At 49.4% G+C, this 22,990-nt stretch overlaps 2 protein-coding genes across 3 annotated transcripts in view; one reads left to right on the top strand and one right to left on the bottom strand.

Moving 5' to 3' along the window:
- CRLF3 (cytokine receptor like factor 3) overlaps positions 1-10,428 on the bottom strand; it is a 46,406-nt gene extending 35,978 nt beyond the window's left edge. Inside the window, exon 1 of the mRNA XM_017349132.3 lies at positions 9,550-10,428. Coding sequence (XP_017204621.3) covers positions 9,550-9,843 — 294 coding nt within the window. The 5' untranslated portion in view covers positions 9,844-10,428. The remainder of the gene's footprint in view (positions 1-9,549) is intronic.
- An 8,895-nt stretch (positions 10,429-19,323) lies between these two features.
- Positions 19,324-22,990, top strand: part of ATAD5 (ATPase family AAA domain containing 5) — a 67,152-nt gene continuing 63,485 nt past the window's right edge. The window contains exon 1 of one of the 2 annotated variants that reach the window (XM_008271058.4): positions 19,324-19,778. In XM_008271058.4, coding sequence (XP_008269280.3) covers positions 19,713-19,778 — 66 coding nt within the window. In that variant the 5' untranslated portion in view covers positions 19,324-19,712. The remainder of the gene's footprint in view (positions 19,779-22,990) is intronic. The other variant, XM_008271059.4, reaches the window with a different exon arrangement.

Raw genomic sequence — 22,990 nt, 5'->3', positions numbered from 1 at the left:
AATATGTGTGCAAATACTTTATTTACTTACTTATTTATTTATTTGAAAGAGTTACAGAGAGAAAGAGAGATTTTCCATCCACTGGTTCACTCCCCAAATGGGCCCATCAACCTGGACTGGGCCAGGCCAAAACCGGGAGCCAGGAGCTTCATCCCAGTCTCCCATACAGGTGCAGGGCCTTAGGGACTTGGGCCACCTTCCTCTGCTTTCCCAGGCACGTTAGTGGGGAGCTGGATGGGAAGTGGAGCAGCTGGGACTGGAATCAGCCTCGTAAGTGATGCCAGCGTTGCAGGCGACAACTTACCCCGTTACATAACACCGGCCCTGCAAATACATCTTGCACACAAATTCATGTCTGGTTTTTTCTCCTCCTTGGTTGCACTTACTCTGTTTTGCTTCCAGAGTTTGAGTCATTATATTACAGTTCACTACTCTATGAGACTCCATATAGTAGACTCTTCACCTCTGCATTAAAAATTAGCCCGGGGTAAATGTTTGGCCTAGTGGTTAAGACGCCTGCATCCTGTATCAGAGTTCCTGGGTGTGATTCCTGCTCAACTCCCAATTTCAGCTTTCTGCTAATACACACCATGGAGGGAGAGGTGATGGCTCAAGTAATTCGGTTCCTTTCACCCACTGGGCTATCTAGATTTAGTTTTCAGTTCCAGGCTTCTGGCCTGAACCAGCCCACGTCCTGCCACTGAGGGCATTTAAGGAGTGAGCCATCAGATATGTGTGCATACTCTCTCTCTCTGTACCTAAATAAATAGAGTGACTATATTTCACAATAACTATTATATTTTATGAAGAACTTGAAAGCATAGCTTAAAGTCTCCAAACACAAAGAAATGATGAGATTTACAATGCTAATTACCAGAGCCAGCATTGTGGCACAGCAGGTTAAGCAGCCACCTATTCCACTTCTGATCCAGCTTCCTGTTATTGTGCCTGGGTAAGCAGCAGAGGATGGTCCAAGTACTTGGGCCCCTGCATCCACGTGGGAGACCTGAAGGAAGCTCCCAGCTCCTAGCTCCAGTCTGGCCTAGCCCTAGCCACTGCAGCCGCTTGGGGAGTGAACTAGTAGAAGGAGGAACTCCTTCCCTCTCTTTCTTTCTCTTTCTCTCTCTCTGTCACTCTGCCTTTCAAAGAAAAAAAATGCTAATTAGTTTTATTTCATCAGTACACATTGTATATACATAACAAAATATCATAAATTGTTCATAAACATGTACAATTACGTATTAATTTTAAAAAAGGTATGCCCACATGTTCTTGATAAATGTGTATAATACTAACCAGGAGAAAACTTAGATACAAAGCTGCATACACAGCAGTCTCTGACTTCTGCATAGGATGCATAGGACGCAGCAACGTGAGCTGCAGCTGTCTGTAAGTAGTGGAACTATAGGTTATTCTTAAAGTATTTCATTTCTTCCTGAATTTCCCTAGATCTACATTTAACCTTTCCTTAGGATAAAAAAAATTTTTAATTAGCCTAGAACATTTAGCCGTAACAAATTACATTCAAAGAGATTTTGCACTGTTTTGAAAACGGGTAACAGCAGGGGAAGTGGGAGATAAAAGGGGCATTAATAGCTTTCTTTCCTTTGCTCAGCTAAGACTTCCTGTCTTGGTTTTTTGAAACTTTTTTTCTTCACTTAGTTCAATACTGTCTGAGACTTCGGTGTGCCACGTATTTTCAAATCCTGTGGGAGAGAGCCAGTGCTGTGTCATAGGGGATACAGCTACTGCCTGTGGCACTGGCATCCCATATGGATGCTGATTCGAGTCCTGGCTGCTCTACTTCAGATCCAGCTCTCTGCTATGGCCTGGGAAAGCAGCAGAGGATGGCCTAAGTCCTTGGGCGCCTGCACCTATGTGGGAGACCTGGAAGAAGCTCCTGGCTCCTGGCTCCTGCCTCCTGCCTCCTGGCTTCAGACTGGCCCAGCTTCATCCATTGCAGTCATCTGGGGAGTGAACCAACAGGTGGAAGAGCTCTCTTTCTCTGCCTCTTCCTTTCAAGTAAATAAGTCCAAAACAAAACAAAACAAACGAAAACCTGTGGGAAAAATGACCTACCAGAATTTTATATTACAAATTAGGAGTATCAAGAATACTAGCGCCGGCGCCGTGGCTCACTAGGCTAATCCTCCGCCTTGCGGCGCCGGCACACCGGGTTCTAGTCCCGGTTGGGGTGCCGGATTCTGTCCCGGTTGCCCCTCTTCCAGGCCAGCTCTCTGCTGTGGCCAGGGAGTGCAGTGGAGGATGGCCCAGGTGCTTGGGCCCTGCACCCCATGGGAGACCAGGAGAAGTACCTGGCTCCTGCCATCAGATCAGCGCGGTGCGCCGGCCGCGGCGGCCATTGGAGGGTGAACCAACGGCAAAAGGAAGACCTTTCTCTCTGTCTCTCTCTCTCACTGTCCACTCTGCCTGTCAAAAAAGAAAAAATATATATATATGTATATATATATATTTAAAAATACTATGGAAAACATATTCAAAAAATGGGCACTTAGATGTTAAGACATGCTAGGACAAGCACTGGCTCGAGACTGCCAATTATTCACTACCATCTTTATATAATTCTCTAACAAAAGAATGATATTTCAAACATAGTGATCTTGAGTGCAGACACACTATTGTATTAAACTACAAGGCCGGCGCCGCGGCTCACTAGGCTAATCCTCCGCCTAGCGGCGCCGGCACACCGGGTTCTAGTCCCGGTTGGAGCGCCGGATTCTGTCCCGGTTGCCCCTCTTCCAGGCCAGCTCTCTGCTGTGGCCAGGGAGTGCAGTGGAGGATGGCCCAGGTGCTTGGGCCCTGCACCCCATGGGAGACCAGGAAAAGCACCTGGCTCCTGGCTCCTGCCACCGGATTAGCGCGGTGCGCCGACCGCGGCGGCCATTGGAGGGTGAACCAACGGCAAAACGAAGACCTTTCTCTCTGTCTCTCTCTCTCACTGTCCACTCTGCCTGTCAAAAAAATAAAAATAAAAAAAATAAACTACAGGACTCAGTGGAGAGCTGATGAAGTGGTAATGGTGCACTCTAAGACAGTGTTTTTCATCCATCTTCAATGGGCATACCTATCATTCCTGGAGATTTTGCTAATGGACTGATTCAGTAGGTGTGAGGTGGGGCCTGGAGCCTGCATTCTCCACAAGCTCCCAGGACACGCCCCTCCTGCAGCTCATGGACCACACCTGCAGCAGCAAGGATCTCAGGGCCCCACTGACCAGAACTGGCTCAGGGCACTCACCAAATAATACCTCCATTAGGAGCCAGGATCTGAATATTTACTCCTAAGGAGCAGGACCTGCTTTTGTCAATGCATTGAAAGATATACTATAGAAAGGCTTATGAAGACCAACGCATTCATTTTATAGAGTGAACTGCAGCTGTACACACACTAAAATGTTGGCATTTCTCATGTAGGCACCACCAGTACCTCAAATGAATTCCTCGTACAACATACAAAGATGGAGTTTCTGAATCTGTGAAGTGTAAGGACCAGGCCCCAAGAGGGATGGCATGGTGCAGCACATTAAGCCTGCAACAATGGCATCCCATATCTGGCACCAGTTTGAGTCCCAGCTGCTGTGCTTCTGATCCAGCTCCCTGCTAATGTGCCTAAGAAAACAGGGGAACATGGCCCTGCCTAGGCCTCTCTATCTCTGTCATTCTGCCTTTTAAACAAATGTCTTTAAAAAAAATTTAAAAACAAAACAAAACAAAAAGACTGGATCCCAGACTGTGGCAATGGCATTAAGGTAGTACTGTCATCTCTACATGACAGCTTGATCAGTGATCTCAACTTTTTTTTTTTTTTTTTAAGATTTTTATTTCTTTATTTTAAAGTCATAGAAAGAGAGAGAGAAATCTTCCATCCATTGGTTCACTCCTCTAATGGCTGCAATGGCCAGGCTGGGTGGAACTCCATCTGGGTGTCCTGTGTTCATGTAGGGGCCCCAAGACTTGTACCATCTTTTACTGCTTTCCCAGGCATACTAGCAGAGAACTGGAAGGAAGTGGAGCAGCCAGGTCTCAAACTGGTGCCCATATGGATGGGATGCTGGCACTGCAGGCAGCAGACTAATCGCTGTGTCACAACACTGGCCCCTGATCTCTATTTATAACAGGCAGAAAAGCCAATGCCACAGAAATAGGACAAGTGGGGGCCAGCGCTGTGGCTTAGCACGTAAAGCCGCTGCCTGCAGTGCCAACATCCCATATGGGCATCAGTTTGAGTCTCAGCTGCTCCACTTCTGGTCCAGCTCTCTGTTGTGGCCTGGGAAAGCAGTAGAATATGGCCCAAGTCCTTATGCCCCTGCACCCACGTGAGAGACCTGGAAGAAGCTCCTGGCTCTTAGCTTCAGATCAGCCGTTGTGGCCATTTGGGGAGTGAACCAGCGAATGGAAGACCTCTCTCTCTGTCTCTCTGCCTCTGCCTCTCTGTAACTCTGCCTTTCAAATAAATAAATCTTTAAAACAAAAAAAGGCCGGCGCCGCGGCTCAATAGGCTAATCCTCCACCTAGGGGCACCGGCACACCAGATTCTAGTCCCGGTTGGGGCGCTGGATTCTGTCCCAGTTGCCCCTCTTCCAGGCCAGCTCTCTGCTGTGACCCAGGAGTGCAGTGGAGGATGGCCCAAGTCCCTGGGCCCTGCACCCGCATGGGAGACCAGATGAAGCACCTGGCTCCTGGCTCCTGCCTTCAGATCAGCGCAGTGCACTGGCCGCAGCGCGCTGGCCACGGCGGCCATTGGAGGATGAACCAACGGCAAAGGAAGACCTTTCTCTCTGTCTCTCTCTCTCTCACTGTCCACTCTGCCTGTAAAAAAAAAAAAAAAAAAGGACAAGTGATGATGAAAAACACAATGAAGTAAAACCCAACAATGAATACACAGGAGCTCGGGGGTCCCCTACTTGTTTTATTTTTAGGAGTAACAATTTAATGATCAGTCATCAAAAGCAGTAAATCCATGACGATAGGGAATTTTCCTGACCATAGTACAGGGACCTAGAAATACTTCTGATGCCCAAGAAATACTTAATGAGTGAATGAACAAACTAAATATTTAAGGAGAGTGGGAGTTAATTACTTCGGTATTTACATCTTAGTACCAAGGATTCCAGGGAGCTGTTGAGAATTCCTCTTAATGATTTCAACACCAGTCAAGCCAGGCTGGTTGTAAACATTATCTGATTTCCTGAAGACAATGAACATCTCTCTACCCTTTAACTTATTCAGGCAGTGAGAGTTACAGACAACCCTCGCATTCCTACACAGAACTTCCTTTTCTCTGAAAACAGAGGGTAGGGCCTAAACTTAACCACAAAAGAAGAAACTTCTACATGCTGGCAGTTATTTTTGCAGAATATCTTAAAAGACTCCTATTCTTCTTCCTTCTAGACTTTCAAACACATGATTTTTTAACACAAGACAGATCTCATGAGATTTCTAACAGGTAAGAAACAGAAGCAAAGATAAAAACTATGCTAAGAGTTTCAGAGAGGATAAAAAGTTACCACGTGATTCAGCAATTCCTAGGTATAGCCAAAACGAACTGAAAACATTTCCATACAAAGAGTACACAAGGGGCCGGTGCTGTGGCGCTGTGGGCTAAGCCTCCCTCCGCCTGTGGTGCTGGCATCCCCTATGGGAGATGGAGTTCCTGGCTCCTGGTTTTGGTCTGGCCTCATCCTGGCTATTTGGGGAGAAAACCAGCTGATGCAAGATCTTCCTCTCTTTCTTCCTGTAACTCTGCCTTTCAAACTACGTGTGCACACACACACACACACACGCTTTTTTTTTTTTAATATAAATCCTTCGGGGGCTGGTGCTGTGGTATAGAAGCTAAACCTCCGCCTGTGGCACCAGCATCCCAAACAGGCGCTGGTTAATGTCCCAGCTGTTCTTCTGCTTTCTGCTGGTGACCTGGGAAAGCAGTAGAAGATGGCCCAAGCACTTGGGGCACCACACACACCTGGGAGACCAGGAAGAAGCTTCTGGCTTCAGGTCGGCCCAGCTCCAGCCTTTGTGGCCATTTAGGAGGGAGTAAACCAGGGGTGGAAGACCTCTCTCTCTGTCTCACCCTCTCGCTATCTATAACTCTCTCAAATAAATAAAATTTTTTTAAAAAAGTACACAAATGTTTATAGCAGAATCCTTTATAATAGTGAAAAAGTAGAAATATCATAAATATCTGAATGGATGAACAAAGCATAGTACAGTAAATATTCATCTATAAAAATGTTGAAGTACTGATACATGCTACCACATGGACAAACCCTGAAAACATTATGTGAAGTCAAAGAAGTCAGTTAACCAGGTCCCACGTACTTCTTCATGCTGTTTATATGGAATGTCCTGAACAGGCAAGTCCACAGAAGCCAGAAAGTAGGTTAGTGGTTGCTAGTTGCTGGGGGGAATGACAGCTAATGAGTACAGCACTTTGGGGGAGGAAGGGTGATGAAAACGTTCTAGAATTAGCCAGTGGTGATGGCTGAACAACTTTATGAATATACTAAAAACCCCTGGCTGATAGCTTTAAGGCATGAATTTCATGATAGGCAAATTGTAACAATAACCGTGAAAGTTTCTATGCCAGAAGGAAGAAAAATCAGCAGGTAAAAAATATACTCAAAGGGCAGAATCCCTTATTCTCTGCTCTTCTCATCCCTTCCCCTGGCAAAATCTTGGACTAGAAACTTATAAAGTTTATGTAGTTATTCTGAAAGTGACTGGAACCCTAAAAATACCCTAACCACCAAGCAAAAGCAGCTGCTTATTTTGATAATATTTTTGCATCACAAATCTTCCTGAAAATGCAAGTTCCCAGAAGACTAAGTCTATGACCCCAAGCATGCACACCTGACTAGAATGAGCTTTGAGGAGAGGCACTCTTGTAATTGCCCCAGGCACAAAACACATTCTCGCTGAAGAAACAGAACCACACCAGGGTTCAGTGTGGTGAGAAGGCAATGTCTTCAGGAACCCAGGCACGATGGATGTTCCGTTACAGTTTTCTGTCTCAAGGAGAGAAAATAAGCCTCAAAAATAAAACAAAAACCTGTACTAAATGCCATTACATTACAGGAAAACATGTCCTGTGTTTAAATTATTGTGTTTAAAATTTAATAGCATATAGGTTTAGACACTAAATACTAAACCATTTAGGATGAAGTTACGCTAAAAATTTTTTAATGCATATAATGTCACATGAACAATTAGTAAGTACTACATCAAGGTCCCAACCTCATTCATGCTGTCAACTCCACTACTTCTTGGGGTCTTTACAATTTTTTAAATTTGAGAGGTGTGTGTATGAGGTGGTGTGTGTAGCTTACTTCTCAAATGCCTGAAAGGGCCAGAGATAGGAAGGCAATCCAGGTCTCCCACATGGGTGGCAGCCTTGGCTGCCTCCAGGGTCTGCTATTGGGAAGCTGGGCTCAGGAGTCCGAGCTGTGCACTGAACCCAGGCACTCCCTTCAGGCTGTGGGCATCTTAACCACTAGGCTACACGCCACTGCTTCCCAACAGCTGAAGCAGAGTTAAACAACAGTCATGCTCAGAAACAAGGCATCTTAACTGGCTGAAACGGTCGTCTTAGAATTTAATCTCTTTCTTTTTAAACAAAGTCCTAGATTTAGAATCTTTATTTCAAAACAGCTGAGAGAAAAACGCAGATGTTTTCAAAGGGAAACAGAGTACATGGAAAAGCCTTAGGAACCATTCACCACGTCAGGGTCATCCTATCTAGATTCTGCTCCCAGTGTTACCACTAAAATAAAAATGATGCCTGGCCTACACCAGCCTTTAAGGGTAGAGAGATATATGCAATCCAAAGCATGCTCAGTAATTTCTTTTAAGGTTTATGTATTTATTTGATAGGCAGAGATATGCAGAGAGAGAAGGAATGAGAAATCTTCCGGCCAGCGCCGCGGCTCACTAGGCTAATCCTCTGCCTGCGGCGCCAGCACCCCGGGTTCTAGTCCCAGTCGGGGCGCCAGATTCTGTCCCGGTTGCTCCTCTTCCAGGCCAGCTCTCTGTTGTGGCCAGGGAGTGCAGTGGAGGATGGCCCAAGTCCTTGGGCCCTGCGCCTGCATGGGAGACCAGGAGAAGCACCTGGCTCCTGCCTTCGGATCAGCACAGCGGCCACAACGCGCTGGCCGTAGTGGCCACTTGGGGGGTGAACCAACGGAAAAGGAAGACCTTTCTCTCTCTCTCTCTCTCACTGTCTAACTTCGTCTGTCCAAAAAAAAAAAAAAAAAAAAAAAAATCTTTCATCTGCTGGTTCACTCCCCAAATGGCAGCAACAGCCAGGGCCTGAGTCAGGCCAAAAAAACCAGGAGCTTCTTCCAGGTCTCCCATGTGAGTGCAGGAGCCCAAGTACTTGAGCCAGCTTCCACTGAGCCAACTTCCACTGCTTCCCAGGTGCTTTAGCAGGGAGCTGGATTGGAAGTGCAGCAGCCAGGACTGGAACTGGAGCCCATATGGGATGCCTGCCCCGTAGGTGGAGGCTTAACCTTCACCAGAGTGCTGGCTCCATATTCACTATTCTTAATAATGAGACTATCCATAGACACTGTTACCACAGCTTTATCCTACCTAGCACGGGAGTTACAAGGATGAAAATACACGTTAATATCAAGTGTGACTTAGAGAAACTCAGATGGAATCCCACTGACTTAGAAAGCATTTAGGTGAGTAGCAGCCCGAGGATCATCTGTCCTATCACACATTGGCAAATAGGTTAAATCTTTTTCTGTGTATGTTTCAGGGTGCAGAGAACCATGCGCTTTCCCACGTCTTCGATGACCCTTTCCCAGTCAAACAGATAACCCCACCACTTGAAAGTATATTTAGCGTCTCCTTTCAGCACTGCTCTCTTTAAATCTGTTTTCCCATTTCCCCGGGCCTTTGTAGTCCCTCCCTCAAACGTTTCATTTTGCTGCTTCTGCCTTTCCAACAACCATCGCCTTAAATTCTAAACCAAATAGATCGGGATTACTTGAGGCAGTTTTTAAAAAATGCACTCAAGCTCACAGAAGATAGTATCCAAGGATTAACTCCATTCATTTAGCGTGGCCGCCGACGCTTCTCGGCCCCTGTCGGATCTTCGCCCTGCCCTCCCTTCCAACACCCGCCCCGTCCCACTGGGGGCCCCCTCGGGGTCGCCGTCCCACACTGGCCTCTCTCCCCCCCGCAGGTTTCCTCAGTCCCCACCTCCCGGCCCCGCGGCCAGCACTGCCCTCCGGGAAGCCCTCGGCCTCAACTCCGCCCGGCCGCGGACCCACCACGTCCCCACCACCGCCCGGCAGTTCGGGGACCGCTCCTCGCACTCTCCCGGGAACCCCCAAACTGGTCCTTCCCTGGGATCTCCCCAGTTCCCACGTCCCCCGAAGCCCAGGTCCTCCCAGGTCTCCTTCCACCTCCACAGTGCTGGGACACTCCCGCCCCCCGCAGCCCTCTGTGCGCCCTCGCCCGCTGCACGACACCCCACTCGCTCCCGGGGCCCACAGCGCCCCTCGGGGCGCGGCCCTCCGACCTGCCTCTGCGCCTCGCGCAGCCCCTGCAACCGGTGCCCCAGCTCCCGCCGGTAGCTCTGCGCCGCCTCCACATTCTCGCGGGCCTCCTGCAGCAGCAGCTCGGGTTCCAGCTCCATCGCCCCCCTCATCCGGCCGCGCGGCCAGTGGCTGCCGACGCAGGTTCTCCGCTGTGCCCGGCGCCGCCGAGCGGCCCCGCGCTGCCTCGCGCAGGCGGAAGCGCCGCCGGGCCACGCCCCGCCCCCAAGGCGACCTTGATCGACGGCCGTGCGGCGGCGACCCCGCGGGCGTCGCATCCGGGTTCCAGAGCGGGCCTAGGGCCTGTGACGCCGGCCTCCGGGGCTTCCCTGAGAAACGCCCGGAGGCCTGCGAAGGGCTCCCCACGGCTTATCTCCTCCTTGCTTCTGTGTCAGTGCGTGGCACACAGGAAACTGTGATGCGCAGAGGGAACTCGACTTTGCCAAGCCCGGGATTCGAACCCGGGTGTGATGCCTGACACCAGCATCCCCTGGGCAGCAGCGCCTTTGGAGGTTTCCGGGGTCCCAGCTCGCAGTCTGGTGGGCGGCCTCGGTGGAGACCAGCGGGAGAGCGAGCAGGCCTGGCGGATTTTTTCCCTCAAGCTTCAAGATGTAAATAAGCGGGGCTTGGCGGCCCTGAGGTCTGTGTGGCAACGCAGTAAGGCGTGGGTGTGATCGGCCCGTTGCAGTGAGACTTTCTGGACACTTTCGTTTCAACTTTATACAGTTTCCATGTTTCACAAGAAATCGTCTTTGCATTTTTTTCCCCAGCCACTTAAAAAGGTAAAAAAAAAAAAAAAAAAAAAAATCGTGGACAAAGCGTACAAAAGCAACTGGTTGGTCCAATTTGGCCCCTTATTGGGAGGTGAACTTGAAAGAAGAGTAAGGGCCTTGCAGTGCAGGGCGCATTCGCTAACGGTTACTGCCTGTGTCCTGCCATGTGCCAAACAGCGCCTTAGGAGGATAGATGAGAGAGCAGTGGGGCTTGGGCTGTCTTAAGGTAGGACTGGGCATGCAGTAGTTTCTCTGCAAATATTTGTCCAGGGAAGGGACTGCACTAGGATACATGGGGAGAAATACAGCATTAAAGGTTTGAATTAGGGGGGCCTGCGCTGTGGCGTTGAAGGTTGGGCCTCTGCCTGCAGTGCCTGCATCCCACATGGGCACCAGTTGGAGTCCCGGCTGCTCCACTTCCCATCCGGCTCCCTGCTAAAGTGCCTGGGAAGGCAATGGAGGATGGCCCAAGTGCATGGGCCCCTGCACCCACCCACGGCGCCCATATGGGATGCCAGTACTGCAGGCTGTGGCTTTACCCACTACACCACAGCGCCAGCTCCAGGACGGTGGCTTTCACAGTGCAGTGCTCCAAGGGAATAGGAGACCTTGTGTTTTTGAACAGAGTATGCTCTGTGTGTTCTCTATAATAAAGCTCTTTGAACAGAATCAGACTTCACCTCTGATGGCTTTACTAATGAAGATTTGAAAGGAGTGGGCAGGCTTTGTGGTGCGGCAGCTTAACCCTGAGCTACCATTCTGCAATGCCTGCATCCCATATCCAAGTGCCTGGTTAAGTCCTAGCTACTCCTTTTCCCATCTGGCTGCCCGCCGATGCCCACCCTAAGAGGCAGCAGGTGGAAGCTCTAGTACTTGGGCCTCTGCCACACATATGGGAGATGAGGATGGAGTTCCTGGCTCCTGGCTTTGACCTGGCCCTGCCCCAGCCATTAATGGGCATTTGGGGAGCGGCATCACATTGGTCTAGAACTGACTTTTCAAATGTACTCAGAGATAATCAGATTTAGGGGGAAAGGCTCATGCTAAGACTCACAAGAAACACACAAAATAATTTGCCAGTTTATTTACAATCACAATATAATTGTCAAGAAAATCCAAAGAGTTGGAAAGTCAAATTGTATGAGAAAGTTGACTGGAAAACATGGACTCAGTCCAGAATACTTTGGTGATCTGGTCAGCAAAGGTTGCCCATCTCCTCTCCGCAGCCTCTTCTCAGAGAGCTCCTAACTGGGGTGGGGATTTGGCACAGAGGTTAAGTGACCAACTGGGATGCCTGCATGTCATATCAGGGGGCCTGATTCAAATCCCAACTCGGCTTCCAATTACAGCCACCTGCTGTAATGGGTGTACATTAGTACACCTCAGGAGGCAGAACGTGATGGTTCCTGCAACCTACACTGGAGACCAGGATGGAGTTCTGGGCTCCTGAATTGGGCTTGGCCCAGCTCTTATTGTCCTGGGCATTTGGAGAATGAACCAGCAAACGGAAGATCTCTTTCTTTCCATTTCACTCTCTCTTTGTCTCTCTGTCTTTCAAAAAAAAAAAAAATGAAAATAAATAAATATTTAAAAGTAAAGAAAGGAAGTTCCTAACTGTACTGGGCACATACCGACACCTTTTTGTTCTGACTCTCCTTTTTGCACATTTTGTTTTAAATATTTATGTATTTATTTGAAAGGCTGAGTTACAGGGAAAGAGAGAGAGGGAGAGAGACAGAGAAGTCTTTCATCCACTAGTCCACTCCCCAAAAGGCTTCAATGGCCAGAGCTAGGCCATTGAAAAGCCAAGAGCTTATTCTGAGTTTCCCATGTGGGTGCAGGGGCCCAAGTACCTGGGCCATCTTCTGCTGCTTTCCCAGGCCATTAGCAGGGAGCTGGATCAAAAGAGGAGCAGCCAGGATTCAATCTGGTGCCCTTATGGGATGCTGGTCCTGCAACAGCTTTTTACCTTCTATGCCACAGCGCCAGCTCCTTGCATATTTAATGTTATTAAAATTATTTAGAATTAATTAAGTAAATCTTAGGATCATGCAGAGATATCTTTTTTTTTTTTTTTAATTTATTTCAAAGGCAGAGTTAAAGAGAGATAGAGAGGGATCTTCATCTGCTGATTTCACTCCCCAGTGGCCACAATGACCAGGGCTGGACCAGGCTTAAGCCAGAAACCTGGAACTCCATCCAGGTTTCCTATGTGGATACAGGGGCCCAAGTACTTGAGCCATCTTCCACTGCTTTTCCCAGGCACAGCCACAAGGAGCTGGACATGAAGTGGAGCAGCCAGAACTAGAACCAGCATCCATATGGGATATCAGAATCACAAGCAGCTGCCTAATCCACTGCACCATAATATTGACTCCCCGCGAAATATTATCTTACAACCAAAAACAATTGACAGATAATTCTAAAATTGACCTCTCAGTTTTATTAATGCTATATAGGGTTGTTAAAAAAAAAGAGTTATTTATTTATTTATTTATTTGAAAGGCAGACCTACAGAGAGGCAGAGGCAGAGAGAGAGAGAGAGAGATCTTCCATCTACTGGATCACTCCTCAGATGGCTTCACCTGCTGAGCCACAATGGCCACTCCAGCTGTTTAATCTTAAACACCATCTGAAAGGAGTGAAAACGACTTCTTCTGAACTTATCTCAGTATTACAAACATGTTTATCTTCCAGAAGCACACAGAAGATCTGTTTGAATGTGTCCTTGGAACAAATTACGTCACATACCCATGTTTGGAGCAGTAACTGTGGCCAAGGGATGGGAAAATACAGATTCATTCAGGAGGATCAGGAGCCAGGAGTGGATGGAATTAGCTTCCCCCAGGTAAACAGGCCAAGTGAGGGGAGTGGCCATTTCAGAATGACAACAGCAGTGGTTATCAAGAGCAGCCATTAGGGGCAAAGCAGGTAAAGCCACCACCACCTGCAGTGCTGGCATCTCAGCTGCTCCACTTCTGATCCAGCTCTCTGCTGTGGCCTGGGAAAGCAGCAGAACATGGCCCAAGTCCTTGGGCCCCTGCACCCATGTGGGAGATCCGGAAGAAGCTCTGGCTCCCAGGTTCAGATGGGTGTAGCTCCAGCTGTTGTGGCCAATTGAGGAGAGAACCAGAGGATGGAAGACCTCTCTCTCTCTCTCTCTCTCTCTCTCTCTCTCTCTCTCTCCTGCCACCGCTCTGTGACTCTGCCTTTCAAATAAATAAATAAATCTTTTTTTTTTTTTTTTTTAAGAGAGGGACTGGCACTGTGGCGCAGCAGGTTAAAGCCCTGGCCTGAAGCGCCAGCATCCCACATGGGCACCAGTTGTAGTCCCGGCTGCTCCTCTTCTGATCCAGCTCTCTCTTATGGCCTGGGAAAGCAGTGGAAGATGGCCCAAGTGCTTGGACCCCTGCACTCATGTGGGAGACCCAGAGGAAGCCCCTGGCTCCTGGCTTCAGATCAGCTCAGTTCTGGCCGTTGCAGCCATCTGGGGAGTGAACCAGTGGATGGAAGACCTCTCTCTCTCTAACTCTGTCTTTCAAATAAATAAAATAAATCTTAAAAAGAGAGAGAGAGGCCGGCACTGTGGCTCACTTGGCTAATCCTCCGCCTGCGGCACCGGCACCACGGGTTCTAGTCCCAGTTGGGGCACCAGGTTTTAGTCCTGGCTGCTCCTCTTCCAGTCCAGCTCTCTGCTGTGGCCCGGGAGGGCAGAGGAGGATGGCCCAAGTGCTTGGGTCCCTGCACCCGCAAGGGAGACCAGGAGGAAGTACCCGGCTCCTGGCTTTGGATCAGTGCAGCGCTGGCCATAGCAGCCATTAGGGGAGTGAACCAACGGAAGGAAGACCTTTCTCTCTGTCTCTCTCTCACTGTCTATAACTCTCTGTCTCTCTCTCTCTCACTGTCTAACTCTGCCTGGCAAAAAAGAGAGAGAGAGAGAGAGAAGGGTTTATAAAATTGGGAGGCGGGGGCCACTGTGTAATGACTACAATGTATCACACACATGAAAAACTGAAGTTAGGAGATGCTAACATTGTAACTCTGGAAACATCTCTAAGCTACTGTTTCTACTTCCATAATTGGACAATCAGATGTCTTCTTCACCGGGCTGATGTAAAGGCTAAATAATGTGGCTGTGTAAAAAGTATAGCACCCCATGGGAGACCAGGATAAGTACCTGGCTCCTGCCATTGGATCAGCACGGTGCGCTGGCCACAGCAGTCATTGGAGGGTGAACCAATGGCAAAGGAAGACCTTTCTCTCTGTCTCTCTCTCTCACTGTCCACTCTGCCTGTAAAAAAAAAAAAAAAAAAGAAAGAAAGAAAAAAAGAAAGAAAGAGGCCGGCGCCGCGGCTCACTAGGCTAATCCTCCGCCTAGCGGCGCCGGCACACCGGGTTCTAGTCCCGGTCGGGGCGCCGGATTCTGTCCCGGTTGCCCCTCTTCCAGGCCAGCCCTCTGCTGTGGCCAGGGAGTGCAGTGGAGGATGGCCCAGGTGCTTGGGCCCTGCACCCCATGAGAGACCAGGAAAAAGCACCTGGCTCCTGGCTCCTGCCATCGGATCAGCGCGGTGCGCCAGCCGCAGCGCACGGGCCGCGGCGGCCATTGGAGGGTGAACCAACGGCAAAAGGAAGACCTTTCTTTCTGTCTCTCTCTCTCACTGTCCACTCTGCCTGTCAAAAAAAAAAAAAAAAGAAAGAAAGAAAGAAAGAAAGAAAGAAAGAAAGAAAGAAAGAAAGAAAGAAAAGAAAAGAAAAAAAAGAAATTTGTAATGTAATATGCTAAGTGCTAGGAGTGGTCAAATACCAAGGAGACATGCAGACCTGCCAGGAATTATAGCCCAAGGCAAAGTGGATTGGGAGGGTCTCTAGCAGAAGGTGAGCCCTGAGCGGAGTCTTAAGGCTTTTCTTGAGTTGGTCACATATGTTCCTTCTCTCTTTGTTCTCCCAAAACTCTGTCAAACAATAAAAAAGGAATTTAAGATCAGACTGTGGACAAATGGAGCAGGAAAGGAAGCAAAAGTGCATCTGAGAGTTCCACACATTTTGGATGTTAGAAAGTGGCTAGAGGAGTAGATAGTATCCATGCCACCTAAAGGTAGTTATATCCTAAACTGCCGAGGGGAAACCACTCCGAACTGGGCCAGTTCTCCTGAAAGATTCCTGAGAAACTCAATGAAAGAGGCTCCAGCTACAAATTGTTTCCTCATATATCCTGAGTCACTTTTAAAAATAGCAATCTCTCTCCTTTCATTCCTAAACTCATCTCACTTCCTGAATTGTTGTCACCTCAGTATTTATACTTCCCTCTCAACTGATGTATTTTACTTATTTTTCATTAAACATTTAAAAAATGTATTTATCTTCGTTTTATTCAAGAGGCAGGGAGACAGAAGTCTTCCATCTGCTGATTCATTGCCCCAAATGCCTGCAACATCTGGGGATAGACCAGGCCACAGCCAGGAGCAGGAAATTCAAGTCAGATTTCCCACATAGGTGGCAGGTGTCCAAGTATTTGAGCCAGTACCTGGTGCCTCCCAATGTGCACATTAGCAGGAAGCTGGAATTGGGAGCAGAGCTGGACATTAATCTGAACACTCTGATATGGTATACAGGCATCCAAAATCGTCTTTTTTTTTTTTTTTTAAGATTTATTTTGTTTATTTGAAAGGCACAGTGACAGAAAGAGAGGGAGAGACAGAGGAAGAGATCTTCCGTTTGCTGTTTCACTCCCCAAATGACTGCAGTGGGTGAGTCTGGGGCTGGGCCAGGCCAAAGCCAGGAGCTCAGAACTCCATTTGGGTCTCCCATGTGGGTGGCAGGTCCCCAAGTACTGAGGCCATCTTCCACTGCCTTCCTGGGGTGTCAGCTGGGAGCTGGGTTGGAAATGGAACAGCCAGGACTCAAAACAGACACTCCAGTATGGGATACTGTGGTCACTAACCTCTGATGTCACAATATCAGCCTTGAGTGATATTTAAAGTGTTACTTTTGGCTGGCGCCATGGCTTACTTGGCTAATCCTCTGCCTGCGGTGCCAGCACACTGGGTTCTAGTCCCGGTTGGGGCGCCGGATTCTGTCCCGGTTGCTCCTCTTCAAGGCCAGCTCTCTGCTGTGGCCCGGGAAGGCAGTGGAGGATGGCCAAGTGCTTGGGCCCTGTACCCGCATGGGAGACCAGGAGGAAGCACCTGGCTCCTGGCTTCGGCCATTGGTGGGGGGGGTGAACCATAGGAAGGGAAGACCTTTCTCTCTGTCTCTCTCTCACTGTCTAACTCTGCCTGTCAAAAATAAATAAAGTGGGGTGGGGGGCGGGGGGAGAAAAAAAATAAAATAAAGTGTTACTTTTCATATTGATCAAAACTGAAGATTTTTCTATAGATATAGTTGTGTAGAATCACTTTTTTTTTTTTTTTTGACAGGCAGAGTGGACAGTGAGAGAGAGAGACAGAGAGAAAGGTCTTCCTTTGCCGTTGGTTCACCCTCCAATGGCCGCTGCGGCCAGCGCACTGTGCTGATCCGATGGCAGGAGCCAGGTGCTTCTCCTGGTCTCCCATGGGGTGCAGGGCCCAAGGACTTGGGCCATCCTCCACTGCACTCCCTGGCCACAGCAGAGAGCTGGCCTGGAAGAGGGGCAACTGGGAAAGAATCCGGCGCCCCGACCGGGACTAGAACCTGGTGTGCCGGCGCCGCAAGGTGGAGGATTAGCCTAGTGAGCCGCAGCGCCGGCCATAGAATCACTTTTATATTTTTATTTTTTGACAGGCAGAGTGGACAGTGAGAGAGAGAGAGAGACAGAGAGAAAGGTCTTCCTTTGCCGTTGGTTCACCCTCCAATGGCCGCCGCGGCCGGCGCGCTGCAGCCGGCGCACCGCGCTGATCCGATGGCAGGAGCCAGGAGCCAGGTGCTTTTCCTGGTCTCCCATGGGGTGCAGGGCCCAAGCACCTGGATCATCCTCCACTGCACTCCCTGGCCACAGCAGAGGGCTGGCCTGGAAGAGGGGCAACCGGGACAGAATCCGGCGCCCCAACCGGGACTAGAACCCGGTGTGCCGGCGCCGCTAGGCGGAGGATTAGCCTAGTGAGCCGCGGCGCCGGCCTAGAATCACTTTTAAAAACCGCAGTATCACCCACAAATAGGTAACAGTATAGTGGCTACTTCTGAGAAGAACAAGGAGGAGGCAGAAATTGGGGCTGGAGGTCAAAGTTGACTTTTAGTTTTCTCATTTCTCATCCCCAAACTCCCTTCCCCATCTACCTCTGGTTCTTACGCCTCCAGCTGCAGTGCCAGCATCACATGTGAGCACCGGTTCAAGTCTGGCTGCTCCACTTCCAATGCAGCTCCCTGCTGCTGTAGCCTGGGAGGGCAGCAGAGGATGGCCCAAGTGCATGGGCCCCTGCACACACGTGGGAGATCCCTAAGAATCTCTTGGCTCCTGGCTTCTGGTCATTGTGGCCATCTCGGGAGTGGGCCAGTGGATAGAAGATCTATCTTTCTCCTTTTTCTTTCAAATAAATAAATCTTTAAAACAAAACAAAACCCAGCAAAAACAGTGTATACCTAGAAGAAAACTGAAAGCAGTGCAATCTCCCCCTGCTGAAAAGCCTTGCCCAGGACTCATTTTCAAAGAAAAAGTAATCACCACTCATTTCATTGGAGAAATTTGTACTCCTTATGTTAAAATAACAACAAATACCACAAAGGTGGACACAAATAACCTCAACAGTTAAAGTCAACTTTTCATCATCTGATTTTAAGATAGCGAAGTTAACATTCACTGTATTAACATAAAATAATGGGTAAAGGCTAAACAAATCCATGAAAACAAGGCAAATGATGCAGGGGACAATCAGAATTAGAAACCAGCAGACTGCTGCTATTGTGGCAACCACATGAACCATGAATTTGGGCTTTTCAGCTGCTGACAAGGACCAAATCACAGGAAAAATGTCTCCTTAGTCCAGCCAAGGACATAAAGGTTAAAATCTCTTTCTCTCTGCCTCTCGAACAAATATTTCAAATTAAAAAAATAGCATAAATAAGGACCAGGTATTTGGCCTAGTGACCAACATGCTTGCAACTCCCATGGGAGTGCTTGCATTCCAGCTTCCTGCTCATGCAGATCCTGGGAGGCAACAGAGAGAGCTCTAGTCATTGGGTTCCTGCCACCCGCGCCCACTGGGAGACCAGGGAGGAGTTCCCAGCTCCTGGCTGTTGGAGGCAGTGGAGGGTGAACCAGCAGACGGAATCTCTGTCTCATTGACTCAACAATAAATGTTTTAAGAAACAGATTAAAAAGTCAAAATCTTGAACCCCGAATGGGTGTATGTCAAAGCAGGACACTCACCAAAATACTAATGTTGAATTCTGGATGGTAGGAATCTAACCAATTGTTTCTTTTTTTAAAATTCTTATTTATTTTACTTGAAAGTCAGAGTTACACAGAAAGAGAGAAGGCGAGGCAGAGAGAGAGAGAGAGAAAAAGAGAGAGAGAGAGGTCTTCCATCATCCTCTGGCTCACTCCCCAATTGGGGGCAGCAGCCAGAGCTGCGCCGATCCAAAGCCGGGAGCCAGGAGCTTCCTCCAAGTCTTCCATGTTGGTGCAGGGACCATCTTCCACTGCTTTCCCAGGCTACTGCAGAGAGCCGGATCGGAAGTGGAGCAGCAGAGTCTCAAACCGGCACTCAAATGGGCTGCCGGTGCTTCAGGCCAGGGCGTTAACCCGCGGCGTCTTTTTCTGCATTGTCCAAAGGTCCACTAAGGGACCTCTTTAGGACGTAGTCTAAATGTTAATTCTTGTGTCAGCGGTTTAGGTTACCTTAATGAAATCAAGTCTTCAACGGTCAAATTCTTCAAATCTCCAAAATCCCGACTGTTTTTAAATTCTGTGAAGCCATTGTCCCACCTCCTTCAGAATCGCTGGAAGAGGTAATTTGGTCCTCGCGGCTCACCGTCCGCCGAGCCTCCCGAAACAGCCGTAGGCTCCGCCCCCTGCGCTCCGGACGGCGCGAAAACCCAATTGACAAGAACTCCCTCGGAAGCCCTCCGGTCCGATTTGCGTTCTGCCCGCTCACCCCGCCCTGGGCCGGGACCTGAGCCCTCAGCCTGGAGTGCACGCCTCAGGGACACCCTGCCTTCATCTGCCGCGTCCAAGAGGCCTCGCCGCCCGCGCTTTCTCACCGCCTCTTTCCGCGTTCGCCTTGGCGGAGCTGGGCCCGGCCTCCGCGCCCGCTCGGGGCCGGTGGACGCGGGGGAAACCGAGGCGGACCCCGCGGCCCAGCAACTCGTTCCTGCTGGAATTGGCCGCCTCCATGGTCCCCGGGCCGGGCGAGCTGGACCGCACACGGTCCTAGGAGCTGGGACCTCGGAAAGCAGGGAGCATGGTGGGGGTCCTGGCCATGGCGGCGGCAGCTGCTCCCCCGCCCGTGAAAGACTACGAGATTGAGGTGCGGTCGCGTTCTGTGAAGCCCCTTCCTGTGGGAGGGGGTCGCGAGTGTGCCGGTCTGAAGGGCAGGGAGGCACCGGGGGGACTCCGCGGGGCACTGGCCGGAGCGCGTCGTTGCTGGGGTTCGGGGTACAGCCTGACGGACACGGGGGTGGCCAGTTGTCTGCGGGACCCCGGGCGGTAAGGGTTTAAGTTCCTGCAGCCAGTTCCTAGACCCCGAGCCCTAGGCGGAACGCGATGGGTATGACTTCTGACACGTCCCCGAGGACCCCAGGGTCCAGTTCTAGGTTCGTGGGAAGCGTAGAACCCCGGGGTTGACAGGGAGCGTTCAGCCGACACAGCTCGCTCTGCCAGGGATTCCGTTTAGAATGTCGCTACGGGAGGCAGACGGGGTTTCCCTGGGCTCCAGAATCCTGTGCCCCTGTTGCTGGCTGCAGTGGCCTCTGCGGAGCAGTCGCGCGCGCCACAGCATCCTAAGGTGCTTTGTTTTACCCCTTGTTATCTCAGGCTGGCACTCGGGCCGAGACCCGTGTCTCGGCATCGCCTGACACGAGGTGTGTGTTTATTTGATGGCTCCTCTTTATTTATTTATTTATTTTTTAGAACGAAGCGACTTTTGTCTGCTTGATAAAAGTTTTGCTGATACTGTTGGCTGAATGGCCCCAGTTGCTCAGCTTGTCTCAGGTGTGGAGGATTTCTGGCCCCTGACTCGCACAGCTCTTGATTTTTGTCTGGTCCGTTTTGTCAGTTTTGCACTTCCAGCGTCTGTGTTTGGCGCTCTTGCCTTAGGAGCCTGGGTCGGCGACCCTGGCTGTTTGGTTTGGTAAGGGTGAGAGCCGTTGCTTAAGGTTCCACCCCGTGTATGTCACAGCAGCACTTGACCGTGGATCTCCTGACTCTGGGCCTTATTGTGTCATCGCGTCTGATACAGTCTCAGAGTATGTGAATAAAAACAGCTCATCAGCATTTTTCTAGTACATTTATGATTTCATTTTAGCATGCGCAATTTTAGACTGTAATTTGTTTTGCCTTGTGTTTATCTGAATAGTTAGAAATGTGTCCCAGTACCATGTACTAACTACTCATTTGCCCACTAACTTGAGTGCTATTGTTACCATATACCACCTTGTAAGGTTTATACTTAGGTCTGTTTCTGGTTTTCTAAACTTGTTAAGTGGAGCTGCTTGTCTGTGCATCAGTACTCTGCTTTTAGTCATGATAAATTTATAACTTAAATTTTTTTGTATAACAGAAGTTACATATTTTATTTTATTATTTTTTTTTAATTTAAGAGAGAGCAAGCAAGTCCCCATCTGTTGTTTCACTTCCTAAATTCCCAGAACATCTGGGGCCTGGCCAGGGCTGGGACTGGACTGGGCTGCCTGGGCCAGGCTCAAGTTGGGAGCCAGGAACTAAACCCAGGATGTCAAGTTCCAACAAGTTGAGCAATCACCTGCTGCCTCCCAGGGATTGCATTAGCGGGAACCTGACTGCAAAGTGGAGGAGCCAGACCCCACCCAGGCTGTCCTGTGTGGGGTTTGGGAGTCCTAAGCAGTGACTTAGCCTCTGTGTTAGAAGGCTGCTCCCTCTTCTCCAGCATGGGGGCATCACAAAGGCCTAACCCACTGTGCCTTCATTGCTTATCTTTAAGAAAAAAAAGTTATTGTTATTCTGAGAAGTCCATTCTTTTTTATTTTTATTTATTTTTATTTATTTTTATTTTTTTGACAGGCAGAGTGGACAGTGAGAGAGAGAGACAGAGAGAAAGGTCTTCCTTTGCCATTGGTTCACCCTCCAATGGCCGCCACGGCCGGCGCGCTGCGGCCGGCGCACTGCGCTGATCCGAAGGCAGGAGCCAGGTACTTCTCCTGGTCTCCCATGGGGTGCAGGGCCCAAGCACCTGGGCCATCCTCCACTGCACTCCCGGGCCACAGCAGAGAGCTGGGCTGGAAGAGGGGCAACCGGGACAGAATCCGGCGCCCCAACCGGGACTAGAACCCGGTGTGCCGGCGCCGCAAGGCGGAGGATTAGCCTAGTGAGCCGCGGCGCTGGCCCTGAGAAGTCCATTCTAACAAGTGACCTGAGAGACGTGAAAGGCTAGTGGCGTTTTTGTTATCAGTAAAGTAAGATTTCTTTTCTATTAAACAAGTTATTAATTTATGATCAACGAAAATATAACTACTTAACATTATAGACACCTTGATACTGTGAGGGTAATATAGCAAATGCAGGAATAGGCTAATAGCTAATGTGGGAGTAAGCAGCAACTTTTAGTAGCAAATTAAAACAGGACTTGTGATGAAGTGTTTTTGGGGTCTTCGTCTCTTGCAGCCACCTCCTGGCTGCTGCAGCAGGAGGTTTCCGACTTAAGTAAATCTTGCTTTGCTTAAAACACACACACACACACACACAAAACACCTGTTTTTTGGTGATCTTTCACTATGGGTTTTACTTGGTTAGTAAATTCTTAGATTCATGTTCAGAAAGAACCTGTTTCGTAGAAATGGTCAGGGCCGGCGCCGCGGCTCACTAGACTAATCCTCCGCCTTGCGGCGCCGGCACACCGGGTTCTAGTCCCGGTCGGGGCGCCGGATTCTTTCCCGGTTGCCCCTCTTCTAGGCCAGCCCTCTGCTGTGGCCAGGGAGTACAGGGGAGGATGGCCCAAGTGGTTGGGCCCTGCACCTCATGGGAGACGAGGAGAAGTACCTGGTTCCTGCCATCGGATCAGCGCGGTGTGCCCGTCGCAGCGTGCCGGCCGTGGCGGCCATTGGAGGGTGAACCAATGGCAAAGGAAGACCTTTCTCTCTGTCTCTCTCACTGTCCACTCTGCCTGTCAAAAAAAAAAAGAAATGGTCAGAATAACATTTATTTTTGACTTGAACTTTAGAAAGGAATGGAATTAATATTTTTAAGGTCCTTACCATGTGCTAAGTTTCTCATATTTTTTAGATCAGAATATCTTTTTATTCCTTGTTGGTTTAATATGGCTAATCAGAGAAAAGTAAAAAGAACTCTGAATAGGCTGGGGTCTTCCCTATTTAGATGTTACAGCTCAGGTATCCTCTTTATCTAACACCATACCAAGGTGGGCTGAGAGAGAGATCTTCATCCTCTAGTCCACTTTCCAGATGGCACAGTGGTCAGGGCTCTGTCAGGCTAGAGCCAAGAGCTTCATCTTGATGTCCCATGTGAGTGTCAAGGGCCCAGGCACTT

Source organism: Oryctolagus cuniculus, chromosome 17 (genome assembly GCF_964237555.1).
Source record: "Oryctolagus cuniculus chromosome 17, mOryCun1.1, whole genome shotgun sequence".
Taxonomy (NCBI): domain Eukaryota; kingdom Metazoa; phylum Chordata; class Mammalia; order Lagomorpha; family Leporidae; genus Oryctolagus; species Oryctolagus cuniculus.
The sequence above is the reverse complement of the archived record's forward strand: the minus strand, read 5'-3'. Positions and strand labels throughout refer to the sequence as shown.